The sequence below is a fragment of the Arvicola amphibius genome, chromosome 1 (assembly GCF_903992535.2).
Source record: "Arvicola amphibius chromosome 1, mArvAmp1.2, whole genome shotgun sequence".
Lineage (NCBI taxonomy): Eukaryota > Metazoa > Chordata > Mammalia > Rodentia > Cricetidae > Arvicola > Arvicola amphibius.
The window spans coordinates 102,707,622-102,730,726 of NC_052047.1; the positions used below are offsets into that span (position 1 = coordinate 102,707,622).

The following is a 23,105-nucleotide window of genomic DNA, read 5'->3' on the forward strand; positions in this document are numbered from 1 at the left end:
TATATTATTGTTTTCTGTTTTCTTCTTCATGTCCACATGACTTTTCCATTTGTCACATCTTGAAGTACTGCCTTCTTAGTGGATTATCCATAGATGCCAGATACTATAACAGCAATGAGATTTCTTTTTAAAAATTTATTTTGTATGTGTCTGTAATGTGATTCTGGGTTTGTAGGCCATGGCAGTTATGTGGCACTAGGAGATAACTTTGTGGGATCTTCTTTTGGCCATCTTCATATGGTGACCATGGTCAGGTTACAGTGTTTAAAACCACAGACATTTCACACTGAGCCATCTCACTGATGCTCAAACAAGATAAGTTGAACCTTACATCAGTAAAATATTGTCTTCTTTTCAAATTGTAAATGTATTGTTTAAGATGGAGGAAAAGAGGACAATTTGAGTAATAAATCCTGTTATGATTAATAAAAAATAGTGATCAAGAAACTTTTGACAAAGACCAGATTGAGGTCTAACAAGTATTCAAATAAGAACATCAGTTCTCTGAGAACACTGCAAACTTCCAAAATATAGAACATAAAAAAGAACGCTTTCTAATTCATATTACAATGTCTTCTGTCTCTATAGTATTCAATTTTCTAATGTCAGCTTTTTTCATACAAAGTTTTATATTTTGATGATTTAGATTTATCACCCATTAATGATTCTTTCTTTTTTATTTATCCAATAAGTATTATTTTTCTACTTCTTTTCCTAATGGTTTTAAAGTTTTGTTTTGTGTATGGCTTTTAGTTTGTTGAGAGGCCTCATTGTATTCCAACTCTCAGCTGCCCTACTTTTGCTTTTTGGGTGCTGGAATAGACATACCACCAGCTTAAGTAAGAGTTTTATTTGTTTTGTTTTTTCTTTTGAGACAGGACTTGCTCTGTTGCACAGGATGGCTTTATCTCACTGTGTAACCCAGGCTGGTCTTGGAACTTGTGATGTACTTACCTGAGCGTCTTAATTGCTGAGATTATAGGTGTGCTTGTTTTATTTCTAAAATTGGAGAAGTAAGGTGTGCAGAGAAGGGGAAGTCTAACTTATTTTTATATAGAAAAGTATGTTTTATTAAATGTGAACAGTAGTCCCCTCTTTGCTGCATCTCTTCAAATAGAATAATGAAATAAAATAGTCAACCTGGGAGGGAAAAGAAATTCATGGACCAAACTACCAATTTGTAAAATTGACCTTGCTCTTTTATCTGTTTAGAAAATAGTTGCACAGAGGTCAGAGGCCTTTCAACCTTTCATTGTTAAGTACTTTCAAGTGCTTTTGTATACAGGGAGTAAAAGGGAAGCATACCCTGGTTGGAGGTAGAATAATAGGCCATCTGCTTTCCATTAGACTTTCTTCATTCCAGTGGATAAGAACTCTAGAGATATTTTTAGATTGATTAAAAAAAAATTTCTCCCTGAGGAATAGCACACATTTGGCCTTCTGTACTTAACTTATCTAGAACACTTATATTTTGATTATCTAAGTAGACTATTTTCCACTGTATATTTTAATGGTAGTGATGATATTGTCTCTATATCAAAGTCATGACCATTAATCTTGCCTCAGATTTTAGCATCCTTTTCAACTAAGACTTAGTAGAGTGAGTGGTGTGGGTGGCATTACAATGGTAAACATGCTTTCCTTGAAGACGTGACACTGTTGGAGCACAGCGCAGCCCTGGATGTCTTTGTCCTGTGTCCTCAGAGCAGTGGCTCTGCACTGAACACTCAGAGTTAGCACCCTTTATATTTCCTCTAGAGCAGTGGTTCTCAACCTTCCTAAATACAGTTCTCACGCTTTGCTGACCCCAACCATTACATTATTTTCATTGCTACTTCCTAGCTGTAAGTTTGCTACTGTTATTAATTGTAATGTAAATATTTGATATGCAGGATATCTATATCTGATATGTGATTCCTGTGAAATTTCATTCAGGTCATGACCTACAGGTTGAGAACCACTGCTCTAGAACTTGCTAAATCCTGTGTGGGGCTGGCTGGGTGGGCCTTGAATCCCATATACTGTCTGCCTATGATTCAGGTCTGGTGAATAGGCCCAAAGCCTGCACTGCAGAACTCCACCTGTTAGGCCTGATCTGTATTATCACCTACCTAATCCACTCAGCAGCTTAGCCTCTCAGCTAATAAGAACCTCATTTTGATGTGAGTTCAAGACCAGCCTGGTCTACAAGAGCTAGTTCCAGGACAGGCTCCAAAGCTACAGAGAAACCCTGTCTCGAAAAACCAAAAAAAAAAAAAAAAAAAAAGAACCTCATTTTGAGCCAATTTTTTTCTGCAATTAGGACGTTTCCATCTTGTTCTACGGCTTCTCAGCATACAAAACTAAAAAACGAGATTTTACTATCAGACTCCGACTTTATAGGTCCTTAATGTCTCTAACTTTAACTCTCTTCTTTATTCCATGCCCCCCCCCCCTGTTTTTGGGCTGTAACAGTAACTTCCTATCAGAGATCTTCATTCTCTGAACTTCCCATACCAAACTCCCTTCCATTCTGCAGCTAGGGTAGTTTTTATAAAGTATAAACTTGAAACTCACAAATATAAAGCCTTTCAAAGGTTTCCTATTATTTAGTAATAAATTCCATTTCTTAGCTTTCATCTCTTTCTGTAGTCTGCCCCTTGATCTACATTTTCATTCCTTGCCACTATATAATGTAAACTTCAGCTATATTGACCTGTTTGCCTTTTACAAGAGCTAGTTTCAGATTAGGCTCCAAAGCCACAGAGAAACCCTGTCTCAAAAAACCAAGAGAGAGAGAGAGAGAGAGAGAGAGAGAGAGAGAGAGAGAGAGAGAGAGAGAGAGAGAGAATACTTGACAAAAGCAATTTAGGAAAGAAGGGCTCATTTTGGCTAGCAGTTCCAGAGTACAGTCCATCATGGTGGGCAGATTTGGGTAGCAGGAGTGTAAGGTCGCTGGTAACATTGCATTCAGGCAGAAAGCAGAGTGAGATGGATGCCACTCATCAGTTTGCTTTCTCCTTTTTATTTATTCATCCAGCACTCAGGGGAGGACTCCTCTCTTCACTTAGATCTTCCTGGAAAACCCTCCTCGACATAATCGATGTATTTCCATGTGACTCTAAATCTATTCAGGTAACAGTAGAGATTAGCCCTACCAGTGATGAGGAGATACGGAGAAGTCACAGTGAGTCTTACTGACTACCACCATCAGAGTCTAGTTATATCAGTTCAGTTAATGTTTTTCTCAGATAAGGAGGGAAAAACATCAACAGAAAAGTTAATGAGGCAGGAAGAAAGTTTTAATTGTTAAGGGAAGAAAATTTGAAATCTAGTCAGAAGAAAGCAGTCAGATTATAGATTTGTACTTGTAGGGGCGAGGTCAATTAATAAATAACCAGACCAGCTCTATTCAAAAGATTTTAATAATTGAGGGAAAACTTACACAACCAAAAATCCCGTAAACACCAGGAGCACAGGAAACCAAAGAGAGAAAAACAAACACACATGGATGTTTTATAGACTATGTGTGGCCCCGGGGGAACACACCCCACAGACAAGGTGATTGGCTGGGCTTCCCCTTCATCTCCCCCTTTTGTCTAAATAAGACAGAACCAAACCAAATATAACTGTATACAACAGGAACAAATAATAAATATAAAATTACAAACAACAAACAATATTAAGCAAGAAACATATAACAAAAGTTTTACTAAGCATTCTATTTCAAGGAGTCTAAATAATGTAGAGGGTAACTACATTATCTAATCTTCAACCCCATCAAAGATCTGCGAAGGGAAGTAATATTACTTAAGCAACCAAGAAGTACAAACGAGAAATTTCCAAAATGTGCAACAAATGACAGAGGCAACTGACTACCTGGGCAATCACCCAAAGTCTCGTTTGCAATGTTGAGGCAACCAACTTTGGCTAAGGCCTAACATAACTGACATACCATTATCAAAGGCAAGGGACTTTTTTTAGAACTATCCTACCCTGTCTTGGCAAGAGAAGACATTCCTGTTTTATCCACTTATGGATGTTCTGTATTTTTGTCAGTAGTCGAGGTATGGGCTTTTCTTTGCCCAAAGGCCAGTTCTACCAAAAAGAAGACAAGCTTGCAATGGAGTATCTTTGGTGCTCAACGTTTTCTCGGGAATAGAGCAGTGTTGCCAGGAGTGATTGTGTCTCATTAGCATGGAATTCTAGGTTAAATTAAAGGCCATTTTCTATAGCTCTTCAAAGAGGTCGAATATTATAGTATCTATACTAAATATAATCTCTATGTATCTAAGAAACCTGATTATCCTAAATATAAATATCACAAACAGGGCTGGAGAGATGGCTCAGCGGTTAAGAGCATTGCCTGCTCTTCCAAAGGTCCTGAATTCAATTCCCAGCAACCACATGGTGGCTCACAACCATCTGTAATGAGGTCTGGTGCCCTCTTCTGGCCTTCAGACATACATGCAGAAAGAATATTGTTTACATAATAAATAAATATTTTAAAAATATGACAAACATATGACTATTGATTTATAATTCTCGATACCTATCTAACTTGAACACTAAGAGAATAAACAACTGTGCAATAAATGAGGACAATGATCTCCAAATGTAAACAATGTTATTACATAAATAATATCAGAGGTAGAAATGTACATTGCAATACGGTAAATATCTCTGTTTTAAACAGAGGTAGAAGCATACTCTCATACAATAGAGGTAGAAGCATACTCACATACAATGTTAAATATATACAAGAATCAGCACCAATACAATTTTCTAAAAACAATAATTCACAAATACCAATCATCCCATCAAACCAGTTAATCCCCCCCTTTTTTGTTCAATAAACAACCCTGAGTCCATATAATACCTCCCCCATCCCCTCAAACCTATACCAACCACCAATTGATGTCCCTAAACCTGAGGGCAAACTCTGTTGGGAGAGGGGGCGTCGTCCTCTAAGATTGCTTCCAGCTGACATGGGGGCGAGGTTCTTCTTAGGGGGTCCTGTGAAAGCAAATGATGGTAAAATTCCCAGATTAACATTTGGTCTGAGAAAATTGTAACTAGCCTCTGAGTGTTTTGAGGAGGTCCAGCCAGAATGTTGTTAAAATTGTGTACCATTTGAAACTGTCCTGTGCAGTTGGTACCAAAAAACAGGTCTAATTTTTGTGCTATTAAAAACATGACGTCATAGTAACCAGGTGGAGTTGATGTTGTGGGGCCCCATCTTCATCCTGGAAACTTCAAAGATTACTGAAGGAAAATTTGTTGTTTGTTATGGAAAAGGTAAACATTATCTACAAAGACATATACATATACATATATATTCAGTGAAAGGTGTATTAAAGATAGACACAGATATGAGGAAAGGCAAAGAAAGTTTATCAAGTATATTATTATTATTATTATTCTGTCCCATATCATGGCTCCTGACCTGAGACAGAAACTCTGAGATATCTATTATCAACAGGCTTGGAATTGAAGAGGGACTGAGCCAGAGTCCAACTCCAAAACCAGCTTTACATACGTATAAATAAAAGCACAGTAATGCATATATATATGTATATGTGTATGTATACATATATATATATATATATGTATATATATAATGTTTTATACTAAACCTATTTGGGTTCTGTGTTGATCCATATTGGTTTGTAACTAGTGTCCATCCATCAGTATTTAAATATCCAGGGTCCCTTAAATTCTTTGAAGATGAGTGTTTTCCTGTGGAAATAAGAAAAGAACCCTGCCCCCAACCTATATGTTTTTCTTACCATCAGTATTATCATCATCCTTGTGTATGAATTATTTTTCTTTTTCAAGGGGCTTCTCCTCTTCAAACCGAATCTTTATTAATTTGATGGTATCCACAATTTTTCCTCTCCTGTGGAGACAAGAGCAAAACCCCTTCCCCAACACAGCACATCCCCTGGCTTCCATTGCGAGATCAGCACATCCTTGAGATAAACTGGTTGATTTAATTCAGCAGACTTTTCCATTATCCAATGTCTCTCTGCAGCGTTGTCCCCTTTTCATTAGCGCTGAGAAAATTCAAGGTTAATAAAGCATTATATAATCTATTTCTGGGGGTATTTTCCACCCCTTTCTGTTTGTTTAACATATCCTTTATAGTTCTATTTGATCTTTCTATGACTGCTTGACCTGTAGGATTGTATGGTATACCTGTAACATGCTTAATATTGTAATAAGCAAAAAAAGTTTCATTTTCCTAGAGACATAAGCTGGACCATTATCTGTCTTTATTTGTGTAGGTATACCCATGATGGCCATAACCTCTAATAAATGAGTGATTACTGAATCAGCTTTTGCTGAGCTTAAAGCAGTTGCCCATTGAAAACCTGAGTAAGTGTCAATGGTGTGGTGTACATATTTTAATTTGCCAAATTCTGCAAAGTGGAACACATCCATCTGCCAAATTTCATTCCTTTGAGTGTCCTTTGGATTAGCCCCTACAGGCAGTGGTGTTTGGTTATAGAAAGAGCAAGTAGGGCATTCTTTACTATCTCCTTAGCTTGTTGCCATGTAATAGAAAACTCTTGGGCTGGAGAGATGGCTCAGTGGTTAAGAGCACTGGCTGCTCTTCCAAAGGTCCTGAGTTCAATTCCCAGCAACCACATGGTGGCTCACAACCATCCGTAACAAGATCTGGTGCCCTCTTCTGGCATGCGGGCGTACAAGGAGGCCGGATGTTATATACATAATAAATATATAAATCTTTAAAAAAAAAAGATAAAAAGAAAACTCTTTCTTCAAACCTTCGCTATTGACATGATGTTTTTTATGAAATTCAGAAGCCTGCAGCACACTACCAATCAACAATTGATCAGTAATTGCATTACCTTCTGCTAGAGGACCTGGCAGACCCGTATGGACTCGGATGTGTGTTATATACATAGGGCAAAGCCTGTTCCTGATCATGTCTTGTACCTAGATAAACAATGAGGTTAGTTCTGTATCATCAGGTATAAATTCAGCAGTTTCAATATGTAAGATAACTATTTCTGCATATTGTGAGTCAGTAACTATATTAAGAGGTTCTTTAAAATCCCTTAGCACCATAAGAATGGCATATAATTCTGCCTTCTGTACAGAATCATAAGGACTTTGTTCCACCTTACTCAAGTCTTCTGATTTGTAACCTGCCTTCCCTGATTTATTAGCATCAGTATAAAATGTACAGGCTCCAGTTGTTGGAGCATCACGGATGATTCGAGGAAGAATCAAGAAGTTCTCTTTATAAAGTTAAGCCTCTTGCTTTTTGGATAGTTGTTATTAATTTCTCCCAAAAAGTTAGCACAAGCTCTTTGCCATGGTTCATTGTCTTCCCATAATTTTTTTATCTCACCAGCAGTGAAAGGCACCATAATTTCTGCTGGGTCTATGCCTGCTAGTTGACGAAGTCTCAATTTGCCTTTTATAATTAATTCAGAAACTTTTTTCCACATAAGTTTTTATTTTCTTACTTGGTTTATGTGGTAGAAAGATCCATTCTAAGATAATATCATCTCTTTGCATTAAAATTCCTGTAGGAGAAATTTTGGAAGGCAATATGATGAGAATACAACTGAGCTCTGGATTCACCCTATCCACATGTGCCTCTTGTAATTTTTCTTCAACCATTGTCAGTTCTTTTTCTGCTTCAGCTGTTAATTCTCTGGGACTGTTTACATCTTTTTCACCATCCAAGGTTATATTTAAATGAATTATCATATCAGGTATTATCCCAACAGCCAGTCGTAGGCTGGAAATGTCTCCTAACAATCTTTGAAAGTCATTAAGAATCCGTAGCCGATCTCTCCAAATTTTTGCTTTTTGTGTCTTAATTTTTTGCAAACCTATTTTATAACCTAGATAATCAACAGAATCTCTTCTGAATTTTTTCAGGAGCAAACTGCAATCCCCATTTAGGTAAAACTATTTCAAACTATTTTAGGTAAAACTTCTTCAAACAGTCTTTCTAAAGTATCCATGTTTGAATCAGACAACAGAATGTCATCCATGTAATGATAAATTATAGACTTGGGAAATTGCTTGCGTATTATTTGCAGTGGTTGATTTACAAAGTATTGGCACAGGGTGGGAGAGTTCAACATGCCCTGTGGGAGGACGGTCCACTGGTATCTCCTGGGAGGTTGAGAGTTATTATAAGTAGGCACTGTGAAGGCAAACTTTTCTCTATCTTTTTCTTGTAAAGGTATAGTGAAGAAACAATCCTTTAAATCATTAACTATGAGAGGCCGTCCTTTTGGTAATAAAGAGGGCAGAGGAATTCCAGATTGCAGAGAGCCCAAAGGTTGAATAACCTTGTTGATAGCCCTGAGATCTGTCACCATTCTCCATTTACCAGATTTTTTTCTTAACCACAAATACAGGAGAATTCCAAGGGCTGGTAGATTCTTCTATATGTTGAGCATCCAATTGCTCTTGTACCAGCTGTTCTAAAGCCTGCAACTTTTCCTAGCTAAAGGCCATTGCTTTGTCCATATTGGTTTCTCAGTCAACCATTTTAGAGGCAGGGCTGTTGGTATCTCTGAAGGGGCATCAATTGCTTTGTGCTCTTGTACAGCTCAAACAGCTGGTTTTTGCCGTCTGTAATATCTTTTAATATTTTCCTCAGAAATATAGGCTCTAGAAGTAGCAGGAATGTTAATTTGGGTATTCCATTGCTGCAATAGATCACGGCCCCATAAAGTCACTGCAATATTGGCAACATATAGCCTTAATTTTCCTATTTGTCCTTCTGTCCCTATGCATTCAACCCATCTCATGCTCTGCCTTACTCGAGATAGGGTTCCAATTGCCAGGAACTGAACATTTACGTCCTGAAGAGACTTAAATATGGATGTCAAGATTCTGGAGTAATGATACTTACATCCGCACCTGTGTCCAGCAGGCCAGTAATAAAAATGCCATTTACACACACTCTTAGCTTTGGTCTTTGATCACTTATAGAAGTCTGCCAAAATACACCTAACTCATCTTTCAGGCCGTTTTTGCTTTTAACAGCAGGCATAGGGCTTTCTAATTTTCCTGATGAGGCATGTTCTCTGCAGTAACCAGAAATGACTGGACCACATTCGCCATGGGGGCCTGCAAGAGGCCCCCCATTGTGTTTTCCAATGGCAACGGGTTGCCTTGTCTATCTCTTGTCAACCTACATTCATTTGCCTAGTGTCTGCCTTTTCCACATCTCCTACATAAACCTGAAGGCTGAGTCCTATTTCTGTTATTCCTGGAAGAGGCATTACTATTATTATTTGTGGAAATCCTTTGTCTACAATTCCTTTTCATATGTCCCATTTTGCCACAACTAAAACATTTGGTATTTTGATGCCTTCTTTTACCATTGGAAATTGCTTTTTCTACCTATGCTTCAGTGCCATAGTAAAACGTATCAACATTCATTGTATGCAAGACCCATTCATCCAAGGGCACTGATCTGATCTTTAAAGGCCCCCAAAACCTTTTGCACTCCACATTGGCATTCTCATAAGCCAAAGACTCAATTATTATACGCCTTGCTTCTAGGTCAGATATCCCTATTTGTACAGCCTTAGTTAGTCTTTGTAAAAAGTCACTAAAGAGTTCTCTCTGACCCTGTTTAACTCCGATATATGATTCCATTCTCTGTCCTGGGTCTTGAACCCTGTCCCAAGCCTTTAAGGCTACTGTAGTACACATGGATAAGGTGTGTTCATCATAATTAGCTTGTTCTAGAGGATCAGAGAAAAGTCCTTCACTAAAATTTGATCTAGGGTAATCTCAATTCCCTTCGCTCTTTCCTGCTCTTCTAAAATTCTAGCCTCTTCTCTGAACATACACTTCCAATTCACTTGAGATCCGCTCTCTAGAACCGCTGAAATTAATTGAATCCAATCGTGGGGAGTGACTTTTTTGCTGATAAACAAGACCATGTTTTTAGCATCTCCTTAACAAAGGAGCTATGTATCCCAAAATTCATAACAGCTTGCTTGATTTCTTTCATATCATTCATACGGATGGGCTCCCATGTATGTTCCTTGATGACCCTAGGGTTTCTGGAACCAGTCACCTTCTCTGTTGTTATTACTGGAAAGGCAGGTAGAGCTTTATGAAAATTATCCCGGAGAGTTTTACTCACTGATGGAGTTAAAATTTGCCTTTCTACCATTTGCTCCTGTTCATCAGAATTTAGAATTTCCTCAATCTTTTCAGATCTGTTTACCATTGCCTTCTGCAAGGCCTGAATCTCCTGTCCAGAATTATGTTCCAAGGCCTTCATAGAGGATTCTAAGGTATGAAGTTTGTCCAATACAGATAATATCTCATCCTTGGATAGAATTTTTATGGCATGAATTGTGCCTTCTTGTAATGACATATCTGTCATATCCTTTAGAAAAAATCCGATTGTCAAATTCAGCAGTTTTAATCCTCTCAGATAATGTTTCAGTTCCTACAGACAGGGACTGAAGTTTACGATCCAAATCAGCTGTTCCCTCCTCCACAGCAATGAATCTCTCCTTAATATCAGACTGTACCTTTTCTAAATTTTGCTCAGTTGACAGAGTCATATCAGACAAAGATCTATTTTTATCCTTGAGAACTTCAAACTGTTTCTTGATATGGTTATTGTCAATCTGAATTATTTTTGAAATTACCTCAACTATTTGGAAGTTGTCTCTCAAAACAGTCGTGCCCTTTCTTAATTTTTCAGCTTCTGCCTTAAGAATCCTGGATTTGTCCTGGAAGGACTCTTATCATCTTCCTATTGTCCAACCATGTTATAACGAAAAAAACAAAAATGAGAAAAATACCAAGCCCTGTAAATATCCAACCAAAGAAAACCTCATTTTCATCCTGCAATAACTCAGCCATGGTACATTTAAATAAGATGTAGAATCCTTCAATGGTAATATTGTCAGACATTTTCAATCAAATCTGTATTTATATTTATTTATTTTTTAATCGAAAGAAATTTTACCTGTAATCACCGTTGCCTGCCAGTAGGTGGCGGGGTGAACCTGGATCCACATGGCCGAGAAAGTCAGAACCGGGAAAAAAAAATCCTGAAATAAATGCTCAAAACTGGAGGTTAAACCACAGGCTATGTGCTATGTGAATTAGAGTATGGCTACGGAACACAGGTGCTGGGTAAAAGGTGGCGCCAGCCTATAAGCAGCAGTGGCCTGGGCGGCCAGGAAACCTGGCGGGGCCAAGGTCGGATTCAGCCAGGATAGAGTAGGATAGAGTAGCCAAGGGAGCGCGCTCACGTGAGTCACTTGCTCTGCAGTCCTTTTGCTGGGTCGCTCCCCACAAGGTAATTGCTCTTAAGTCACGGTGCTACAGGTGACTGCGCGAGTCCGCAATGATGGTGGCAGCTGTGGCGTGAACGCCAGAAAAATCAAGCAGAGCTGGAGTTGGTCGGGCGGGGACGGGGGTCGCAGGCAGTAACTGCTTGTCTCCAGCGGGAATCTGCAACGGCTGGCACTCTCTGGCCGAGGCCTTGGCAGCTGGCGGCCGCCTAAGGGAGTACATGTAGCAGTTTGGTGCGCTCTGGGCGCCAGAGCAGTTGCTGTGGGCGCTCTGAAGGTGCTGGCAAGACCCGTGCAGCGGGGTCGCGACAGGGGAAGCTGGCCTGGCGTGCAATGTGGCAGTGAGGCCAAGCTCCTTTGGCAATGGCAGCTGCACAAGCTGGTGGTGGCGGCTGCGCTGAGGGGAGGGAGCTCCGGCAGTCGCCGACTCCGGTGGCCACCAGAGGCTCTGAGGCGGATAAAAAAAAGCCTCACGTTCAGTGTGCCAAAATGTAGGGGGCGAGGTCGATTAATAAGTAACCAGACCAGCTCTATTCAAAAGATTTTAATAATTGAGGGAAAACTTACACGACCAAAGATCCCACAAACACCAGGAGTGCAGGAACCCAGAGAGAGAAAAACAAACGCACAGGGATGTTTTATAGACTATGTGTGGTGGGGGGGGGGGGAGACACCCCACAGACAAGGTGATTGGCTGGGCTTCCCCTTCATGTACTAGAAAGCATTGTCAGAATATCTGATACCCTCATATATCTCTGAGGCTATGTGAGAGCAGAGGGAACAGATGAGCCTTGAAGGTCGAATTGAACCAGTGACCGAACGAACTTTCAGAGAAAGATTCTTCAAGTAAAGAATTTCAACCTCCAGAACTCTCCAATAGATCTGACTACCTGAAGAGGTTCCATTAAAAAAGGGTGCAAGCAGAGGCTCTGTTACATTCCTGTGCTAATAGCAAAAGTACTTGGTCTTCTCCAAGACCTCCTCCAACTCTGTGATTCCGTGCTTGGATGATACATTTCAGTAATAGAAGCATGATCTGTATGTTTTAAAGCCGCCAAGTGGGAAACAAATAGCCTTTAAAACAAAAACAATTAAAAAAAAAAAAACAACACCTAGAAGCATCTTTGAATAAATTGACTCTGAGGCAAAGGTCACTCTGATCTACATAGAGAGCTCCAGGACAACCAGGGTCACATAAAGAGACCCTGCCCCCAAACCAGCCACCCCCTCTACAGTTTTTACTTTCCAAAATAATTTTCTGTTTTTTGTTTTGTTTTGAAGATGAAATGTAAAAAATTTTGGCCAAGTAAGCAGCAATCAGATCTAGAGGTTTACACTGAATATACTTGTGTTTTAGGAAGTCTTATTTTGGGTTCCTAGACGGGCCTCACCCCATCCCACTGAACCGGTTTCTGTCCACCCATCAGGTCCACTTGCTAGTTCCCGCAGCTGCTTATGAAATAACCACTCTGAGGCTTACTATCAGTTACAGTTGTTTGACCAGTGTTTCTTACTGGCTAGCTCTAACTATTAAATTAACCCATTTCTATTAATCTGTGTATTACCACAAGACTGTGGCTTACAGGTGTGGCATGTTACTCCTTTGGCTACTACATGGCATCTCCTCTACTTGGCCCTCTCTCTCTCTGTATCTTCATCTCAGAAATGGAGCTAATAATACATGTTACAGAGTTGGGGCAAAGATTACATCAGTAAAGATGTGCCCAGCCAGAACATGATAGATTCTAAATTATATCTTTTTTCTTGTTCTCTCTTTTTTAATTTGAAAGACTAGAGAGTTTTTGGTTTGGTTTTTTAATGGCAGAAGTCTTTGCATTGAGGATACAATCATCATTTTTCACTTTTAAAAAGTGTGTGTGTAATATGTAGAGGAGAGTGGGAGTACAAGAGTATGTGAAGGTCACTTGTGGCATGGTCTCTCTTGTTTATCCTGTTGTACTGTGTACTCCCGCTAGCTGGCCCAAGAACTACCAAGCTTCTGGATATGAGATTGCTTTCTTGATTTCATTTCCAACAAGCCAACAAGTCTATTACTGGCGTATGGTTGTGGGCCACCATGTGATTGCTGGGAATTGAACTCAGGACCTTCAGAAGAACAGGCAGTGCTCCTAACCTCTGAGCCATCTCTCCAGTCCCCTATATATTACATTTTTAAATGAGCTGTATAAACATAATACCTTAAACAAGGGTAGAAATATACATATAACAAAATAACCTTAAATTTGTATCAATAAACCAAAGACCATGCCAATGTATTCATTTTTATATCATATACCAAAAGTTGTTAGTGCTGAAGAAGTTACCTTTTGGAAAGAAAATAGTGGTATGTCAGGAATGTACTGGTAAGTTTATATATTTTATTGTATGAATGTTATTAATACTGTTTCTACCATTCTACAGTGCAGAGACAGACATGTCGCATGTATTGCTTATAAAAAACAAGGTTTCACTATTTGGTGACTTTTCTCTTAGAAGTTTGAAAGCTGTTCATTTATACAGTCAGAAATAGTCCGTGAAGCCGGGTGGTGATGGCACATACCTTCAATCCCAGCACATAGGAGGCAGAGGCAGGCAGATCTTTGTGAGTTTGAGGCCAGCCTGGTCTACAAGAGCTAGTTCCAGGACAGGCTCCAAAGCTACAGAGAAACCCTGTCTCGGGGAGAAAGAAAGAAGGGAAGGAAGAAGGAAAGAGAAAGGAGGGAGGGAGGGAAGGAGGGAGGGAGGGAGAGAGGGAGGGAGGGAGGGAGGGGAGTCTGTGAAGAGACTGAAAGCCAAGCCTCCCTAGTCCCCTTGCCTAACTAATGAGGCTTCTCTTCTGTGTCTTTGTAGGTTACCCCACAGCCTACCCAGCAGCTGCCCCTGCCTACAATCCCAGCCTGTACCCGACCAATAGCCCCAGTTATGCTCCAGGTAAGCAATGGGTGGAAGCAGCAGTGATGAAGAGGTGGAAGTAGGCCTTCACTGGTAAAAACAAATCTACCAGTTGGTCCTTCTCTTGAGACTGCCCTGGAGTCAGCCAGTTCTGGCTTGATTCTCTTTGGAATCCCCTCTGGGAACTGGGGCAGAACAACCTTGGGGTGGGAGTGGGAGTAGAACCTCCTTCATTCTCCTGGGACTTAAGGGTGGTCCTTCTCTCCTATGCTGGACTATATGAGACATGCCACCACCACTTGAAACTGCTTCATCTCTCTCAAGCAATGTCCTAATTAATTTTTTGTTCAGTCTTGCCTGAGGCTGCCATTGGGAATCATTCTCTTGTTCTCTCCCTCCCTTCCTCTTTGTTTCCCTCCCTCCCTCCTTCCCTCCCTCCCTCCCTCCACTCATTCCCCTTCCTACTCCTTCCCTCCCTTTCCTTCTGGGGTATAAATTTGGAATAGAGTGATAGACTTGCCACCAGAGTAAAGAGCCTTTTTATAGGCTAAGACAATTTACTTGTTTTCTAGAAATAGAAGACATATAACACTTCTTGAACAGAGAGATTAAAATGGGTTTGAAATACTGAAGAAGTGCTAGGTATGATGGCATATACTTGTAATCCCTGCACCTGGAGGCTGAGGCCAGCTTGAGTTCATAGCAAGAAAGAAACGAGAGGGGGGGGGGCTAAAGAAAGAAAATATTGAAAAGATTTTGGGACCAGGAATGTTGCTGATGTTTTAAGCACTGATGTTGCTCCTGGGCTCCGTAAGTGCTCAACATTCATGGTCAGGAAAGGGAACGGGTTCTGTGGTTTGAAGTCCTGGGTTTGAATCTTTCTCCATAGGTGAACAACCTTGGATAAGTCACCGTTCTGAAATTCATGTGTAACCATTTACCTCAGGGTTGCAGATATTTTACATAAATTCTTTATTCACTCACTAAGCATTGTTGTATGTCCTCTATTCTGGGATAGAAAAAGTAAAAGTTGGGGCTTGGTGGTTAAGAGCACTGACTACTCTTCCAGAGGTCCCAAGTTCAATTACCAGTACCCACATGGCAGCTCACAACTGTCTGTAAATCCAGTTCCAGGGGATCTGAGACCTTCACACCAATGCACATAAAATAAAGTTAAATAAATCATAAAAAAAATTCTTTAAAAAAAAAGAAAAAGTTATCATCTTTGCCTAAAGGAGCTAGTTAATTTTGGATCATGGCATATTAATAAATGAATTGTGCTACAATACAGAAAGTAATATAAAAAGAACACATATTAGAGCAGAGGTAGAACCACAGTCTACCTTGAGGTGATAGTTGGGGGGGGGGGGGGACTTCACAAAGGAAGTAACAGTAGAGACTTTTTTTTTTTTTTTTTTTTTTTTTTTTTTTTTGGTTTTTCGAGACAGGGTTTCTCTGCACCTTTAGAGCCTGTCCTGGAGCTAGCTCTTGTAGACCAGGCTGGTCTCGAACTCAAAGAGATCCGCCTGCCTCTGCCTCCCGAGTGCTGGGATTAAAGGCATGCGCCACCACCGCCCGGCCTACAGTAGATACTTGAGGTAGAAGTATGAGGGGCCTTTGGAAGCACACAAGGAAGGAGGACACATTACTGGGCAGAGCATGCTTGTAAAGGCAAGGTGGAGGTGTGGAACCTGACTGCTGAGCCTAGAACTAGTAGGACTGGATGAATCTGAACTACAGACTACAAGAAACAAATTTGGAAAGACATTAAATGTTACATCCTCCTTCCTCCAATTTCTTATTCAGTGATTATTATGGAGTTGAAAAGCCCTCAAGAATTCTTTAATTCTAGGCTGGAGAGATGACTCAGTGGCTGGGAGAATTGACTGTTCTTCTAGAGGACCCAAATTCAATTCCCAGGACCCACATGGCAGCTCACAACTGTCTGTAATTGACACCCTCACACAGACATTCATCCCCACCAATGCACATAAATTAAAAATAACTAAATTATTTTTTAAAAAATAATTCTTTAATTCAGTCTCTTGTGACTGTAGTCAGGGAGGTGGTGAGACTGGAAAGCAGAGTGCAGTGAAGCAAAAAAGGAGAAGTGATGTAAAGCATGAAAGTACGCTTTCCAGAAACTCAGCCACCAGGAAAAGAGTAAACAAAGGCACAGTGTAGAAGGGGATGTGCAGGTGAACGGTGCGCCCGAGGTGTCAGTGTGATTAAGTGCACATTTGTGGGAAGGAGCAAGTACTAAACAAGTCACAGATGCAGAATAGCGCAGAACTAGTCCTCCCAGCAGCTGGCAGATGGCTCCTGTGTTCACTTTCCTTCCTTGTTTGAGAAGTTGAGTGACAGGAGGAGGTAGAGTGCCTCGGTGGTGGGGGAGAGCTCAGGGCTAGCACCCATTTGGTTCAGGCTCCAAGCCCTAGCAGTGAGCTAATTTCTCACAGTATTCTGGTGAGAGATTTTAGAATTATTTAAGGAACAATTTGTCATGTAATTGGCAAGAATAAAATACTGCTGTTAAAAGTGTAGTAGTGCATGCCTTTATCCCAGCATTTGGGAAACAGAAGTAAGTAGATCTCTTATGAGTGAGTTCCAGGCCAGCCTGGTCTATATAGTAAGTTCTGGGCCCACTAGGGCTATATAATGAGACCCTTAAAAAAAGGCAAAGAAAGAGAGAGAGAGAAACTAAAACAACAAAAAACTACTATTAATTCAATGTTTCCTTTGTGTTAGCAATAATTTGAAGCTCTTTATGGATATTAGCTTGTTTTTTATTTTACAACATACTAAGTACTTTTTTTCCTCACAATTTCCAATTGGGAAAACAAGCTTAAAGAAGTTCGGCAACTAGAACCACATTTCTGGCATCCTGCCACAGTACCAAAACTCTTAACTACCTGTCGCTACTGAGGCAGTGGGCAGCACTGAGGTGTTAGATAGGAACTACCAGCCTGGAGAAGGCAGCAGTGTAGAGAGGAGTCTGAAATTGTTTCTGGTTTTTGTTGTTGTTGTGTGGTGGTGGTGGTGGGTTGTTTGTTTGTTTGTTTGTTTGTTTGCTTGTTTTACAAGACAGGGTTTCTCGGTAGCTTTGGAGCCTGTCCTGGAACTCGCTCTTGTAGACCAGACCTCGAACTCACAGAGATCCACCTGCCTCTGCCTCCCGAGTGCTGGGATTAAAGGCGTGAGCCACCACTGCCGGGCTTTGAGATTGTTAAAAACATGAAGAGCCTGGAAAGCTGCTGGTGTAGGTAGAGTATTACGTTTCAGATAGTCAAGTTAAAAAACAAAACAAAAAGCCGTTATTCAACCTGATTAATGCTTTAAAAAGTCAACATATTTTAATCTATGATTAAGCCAGACCATTTGCTCAGAAACAAAATACACAATAAAGGATGGCACTGGTGCATTGTTTTAGCGAGCCCCACACCGGCCAGGCATAGTGACACACACTATTATCCCTACACTTGGGAGTTGAAGACAGGAAGATCAAGAGTTAAAGACCATCCTTACTGCAAAATCAGGATGGAGGGGAAGGAAGAAGAGGTATCAGACTGAATTAACTGTTTCAGATGTTTGTGTGACTCTGGGGGAGACCTCTCCCTTTTGAGACACACACACACACAACACTCATGCTCACACACTCATAGATGGGTCTATTTCATATTTTGTGATGCTGACCTCTACCTTCACAGGTCTGACTATTAGGGGTGAAGCTCTTGCCATAAAGGCTCAAGGTTTGAGGGAAATTTATAGGTGACTCTCAGCTTCTTGCCAGAGCTGGCAATTTGTGATGCAGAGAAGTGCCTCTAAGATGCAGCCAGGAAAGTTTAAATTTCCTTCAGTTACTTCAAGGAGACTAAGAATTGCTCACAGATAGCTATTTCTAGCAGCTCTGTGCTCCCTTAAGTTAATCTGTTCAGGATACAGGAGAGATCATTCTTCCATTGGTTCTGAAAGCCCTGTGGGTACCTGGGCTTTTCCCCAAGTGCTTACCAACTTCAGGGACTGTATTTAGATACTTAACTTTGCAGAAGGCAAAAGCTGGCCACGACTTTTTTTTTTTTTTTTTTTTTTTTTTTTGTAGAATTCAGGGAGCAAAAGACTTATCATAAAAATGATAATGTAATTTGAAAGTGAAAAAATAAATAGAAAACTAATGTCAAAACTCTCTCATAAGAAGCATGTTCTCAGCCAGGCGGTGGTGGCCCACATTTTTAATTCCAGCACTTGGGAGGCAGAGACAGACCGATCTCTGTGAGTTTGAGGCCAGCCTGGTCAACAAAAGCAAGTTCCAGGACAGCCAGGACTGTTACACATAGAAACTTTGTCTCAGAAAACAAAAAACAAGCTGATTGGTGGTGCGGCAAACCTTTAATCCCAGCACTCGGGAGGCAGAGGCAGGTGAATCTCTGTGAGTTTAAGGCCAGCTTGGTCTACAGAGTGAGTTCTGAATGGAAAAACAAAAACATGTTCTCGTCTCTTGTCTCCCACTGAAGTATGCATATAGTTTTCCCATTCCCATTTTAGATATTACAAACTTGGGGGAAAGTAGAGGAAAATAATCTGTTTCTAAACACCTGTACAAGTTACACGTGTGCCTTTTTACCTTTGTCTTGTACGCTAGAGTTTTTTGCCTCCAGTTTAGCTCAGAGAATATTAAGTAACTTTCAGAATTAGATTTAAAATGCCATGGATTTGGGGCCAGAGAGATAGATAACTTAGCAGTTAAGAGTGCTGGCTGCCCTTCCAGAGGTCCTGAGTTCATTTAGTGATGCACACCCATCTACAATGGGATCTGATGCCCTCTCCTGGCATGCAAGCAAACATGCAGACAAAACACTTATACCAGCCCCCCAAAATGCCATGGATCTGAGATTCAAACCCATTTGTCTGACCCTATAGCCAAGTTCCTTCTACAACATAGCACTGTCCTAGATGGAATATCTCTGTACTGAACCTACTTCTCTGAGAGGCCTGTGATGGCCATGATTTTTGAAGTGGTCTTAAGATGGACAAGCAAAGAATAAGAACTTTTCAGTTATTTCTCTGAAAGATCCTGTGGCATCCAGGGAGGTGCTTCTCTGCAACTAATGAACTTTCCTGGATGGCAAGTCTGTCACCCTTTCTAGGGGGAGGTAATTCCCATTTTCTCCATTCTCTGCTTCTTACGCAGCCTGGGGGAAACTGCTGTCTTGAAACAAGTCTGTTATATAACTGCAATATGTACAACTTTGCACAAATTCTTAGTGGTAATTTCAACTAACATTTCTATCCAACAGAGTTTCAGTTCCTGCATTCAGCTTATGGTAGGAGAGCTATTTTTCCTCATCTGTATTATGGCCTATGAATGTGTTATCTTGTAACAATGGTAGATTCCCTTTCCTTTCCTCCCCAAATCCCACCTCCTAGGCTTGGGCTCCCCCAGGTGGCTCAGCAGCAGTTCCTATAGCATGCAGGAACATGTCTGATGGTGCAAAATCATGGGTTGGAGACACACATGAACCATTCCCATAGGGCTGTAATGAAGGATCATGGCACTAAAAGGCATCTCACACCTTAACCTGACTGCCTGATTCAAACAAATGAATGAAAATTCTAGGGTCTGTGTGTGGCTCCTCTTTTGGCTTTATGATAGGCTCTGAGGAGCCCCTTGATTATGACTATTATAAATAATACAAAATACAGTCAGATGGCCCCAGGATCAGATTTTCCATTTCTGTTAGCAGTCTGACATGTTTGAAGACCTGGTTGACCTTAGATACACTCTGTTGCCTTCATCCTCATTTTCGGAGCTTTTTTTCAGGATGATGAAAGGTATGGGCCAAGTGTGCCAGTGGGTGAGAGATCTGAGTTGAGTTCTCTGGGCAGTGTGGACTCCAGGACCAAGGCACCACGGGAACTTCTGGGCACCTGTGAGGGTCCCAACAGTGTAACTTGACTAGGTCCTTCTTATAGACAGTAAGGGACCATGGGAGAAACTTGCCACTTTTACCACACTCATGATGTTTTTGTGAAATCTTTGAATGTTTTCCCAACTTTTAATCTTGCTGTAGAAAAGTGAAATTTTTACACATAGTACATCTTTCAGAAGATGAGCTATGAAATTTCTTTTCACTACTGCTGTGGGCTGTGTGATCTTGAGCAACTTACTAATGTCCCCAGGCCATAAAGTTTTTCATATCACATGATCTCAAGGTTCTTTTAAATGCTAACATACCATCCTCTTGTAATTTTTATTATTTCAATAGTGCTAGCTACAGAACTGTTTCACTTACCACTTATAAGAGGCTGGGGTTTTTTTGGTTTTGTTTGTTTGTTTGTTTGCTACAGAATATATGAACTCGAACAACTCTAAAATGCTAGAGAAGGCTGCATGCTACTCCTCCTTCCAATTAAAGCAGTGATTCTCAACCTGTGGGTCATGAACCCTTTGGGGTTTAAAGACCCTTTCACAGGGGTCACATAACACCATAGGAAAACACAGATTTATATTTTGATTCCTAACAGTAGCAAAATTACAGTTATGAAGTAGCAACAAGAGTAATTTTATGGTTGGGGGTCACCACAACATGAGGAACTGTATTAGAGGGTTGCAGCAGTAGGAAGGTTGAAAACCACCATCGAGTGTGAATGGAGAACGTCACAGAGTTCTACACCAGGCCTTACATTATCCCTGTGAAGATAGGAAAACCAGTAAAACAAGGTCCCCATCTAGAAACTCATAATTTATTGGGAAGACCAAGGCAACCTGGTATAGAGGCCTCTATGACTCACGGGAACTGAGATAGTCAATTATGTGGGATGATGTGGTCAGAGAGTGGACATAGGCAAAGACTTCATAGTAGAATCAAGTCTTTGACTCATGACTGATTACTTAATACCTGTGTGCCAGAAGAACTAGTAGAGTGGACAAACCATAGAGAAACAAAGCTCCTCGGCGGACTCTGGGAATGAGAAGAGTTTGTGCACAGAAGTGTGTGGGTTGGAGAGTGAGATAAAGATTAGAGAGATGTGTCAGTCAAGACAGTGGTCAGGAAGTAGGACCAGCCTATAAAACCTCAAAACCCACCCCTAGTGATCTACTTCTCCCCAAACTCTGCCACCTAAAGGTTCCACAACCTTTCAAAATGGCACCTCCAACCAGAGACCAAGTGCTTAAACTTATGAGCCAATGTAGAATATTTCAGTTCAAACCACAAGAGAGCATCAGTATTAGGTCAGGGGAGTAGTGAATGCAGAGTTGAGTCTGCAGCCTGTAGGCAACAGAGAACCATGAAATGTTTCTAAAACTTTATTTAGAGTTTTAGACCAGTATGGCTTAGAGATTAGAAGGGACAAGTTAAAACAAACAGAACCAAAGCATTAAGAAGCAGTGGAAGTAGCTGAGATCAAAGATAATTAGAGTTTGAACTAGAGTTGGCCACATTTATAGGGATGGAAGCACACAGCTACCAGAACTAGAAACCATTAAGACTGATGATCTGTCTGTCAGTCCTGTGAAGCAACCAGGGAGTGATTAGTACGCCATTTTACAGTACAACAAAATTGACAATCAAGTGACTTGCCCAAGGTCCCACAGCTAATAAATGGCAGAGCCCAGGCTAGATCTCAGATTTCCTGACTCAGCACATGGTTCAGGATGATGGTCCCTTGCTGCCTCTCTTTGTAAATGTGCTTAACAGATTGTTCTAGTGTCAAAGGGCGTGAGGGTCCCATATCCAAGAAGTGAACAACTCAGCAGCTAGATGTGGGCAGCCTGCTGTGACAGGGGTCATAGTCCTCCACATGGTTTTGGTTTTCCCCTCTCTGTTCTTTTTACACATTTATAGTAAGTACATAAAGTCTTAAGTGAACAGCTTAATAATGTTTTCATATGTGATACATCTGTACTTAACTATTGCTTAATTCAAAGAATAAAACATTTTTAAGAAGTAGTTCCTTTTCGGCATCCCAAAACAGGTCTGCCTGATGGAGAGCTCTGTCTATAGCCATGCTGCTAAAAGCTTCATACGATTGGGATTGGTTTCATGGAGCAGCTGAGCTCTGCATTGCTGCCACCATCAAAACGATTACTGTAGAGCTGAACAGAGAAACCGAACCATACAGTTCATGACGAGGTTTAATTGACTGCTAAAAAATCATTTTCATTCTGTCTTTACATGTATCTGATTATTTAAATTATTGACTATGCTAGCATAAAGAAAAGACACAACTGGGTGTGGTGGAGCAGTCTTAACCCCAGACCCAAGGAGGCAGAGGCAGGTGGATCTCTCAGTTCCAGAAGAGCCAGGACTAATACACAAAGAAACCCTGTCTCAAAAAACAAACAAACAAACAAAAAGAAAAGACACAGAAAATTCTGTTTGCTTACAATATCTAATAAAACCTTAAGAAACTTCCCCTTTGTTTGAAAAATGTAAAGTTTAGCCTAAGTGATCACTTAGGAAAGACGATCAATGACACAGTGGCACTTGCTTCTTTCCCAGTTAAACTGCAACATTATTTTACTGTGACATGCTGTCTTGTTCACTCCCTGCTTGATGTGTGGCTGAGTAACTTGTGTGCAGTGACGTAACCCAGGCGTGTTCCTATCCACCATGGCACTCCCCTCAGTGCTGAGTACAGTTAGGCTTCAGTACTCTGTGGCTAATTTTGATTTAACTTCAGTTGTCACACAGTCCTTCAGACAATTGTCAGACTTTTGGCTTATAATGAAAATTATAAGTATGCCCTCACTCAGAAGAAGGAAAAAAAAGCCAAAAATAGAACAAATCAGGACCCAGGACCTCTAAATTTTCCAAATTCTTATGACCAAATTTAGACCTCTTGGTCCTTAGTAGAGCCTCACTTAGATCTTAGGGCATGGAACTACTCTATTTGACTTCTCAGAGC

The 23,105-nt window shown here is 40.6% G+C and overlaps 1 protein-coding gene across 1 annotated transcript in view; it reads left to right on the forward strand.

Annotated features, from left to right (window-relative positions):
* Nucleotides 1-23,105, forward strand: part of Fam168a (family with sequence similarity 168 member A) — a 136,435-nt gene that overhangs the window by 94,344 nt on the left and 18,986 nt on the right. The window contains exon 3 of the mRNA XM_038330899.1: nt 14,157-14,237. Coding sequence (XP_038186827.1) covers nt 14,157-14,237 — 81 coding nt within the window. The remainder of the gene's footprint in view (nt 1-14,156; nt 14,238-23,105) is intronic.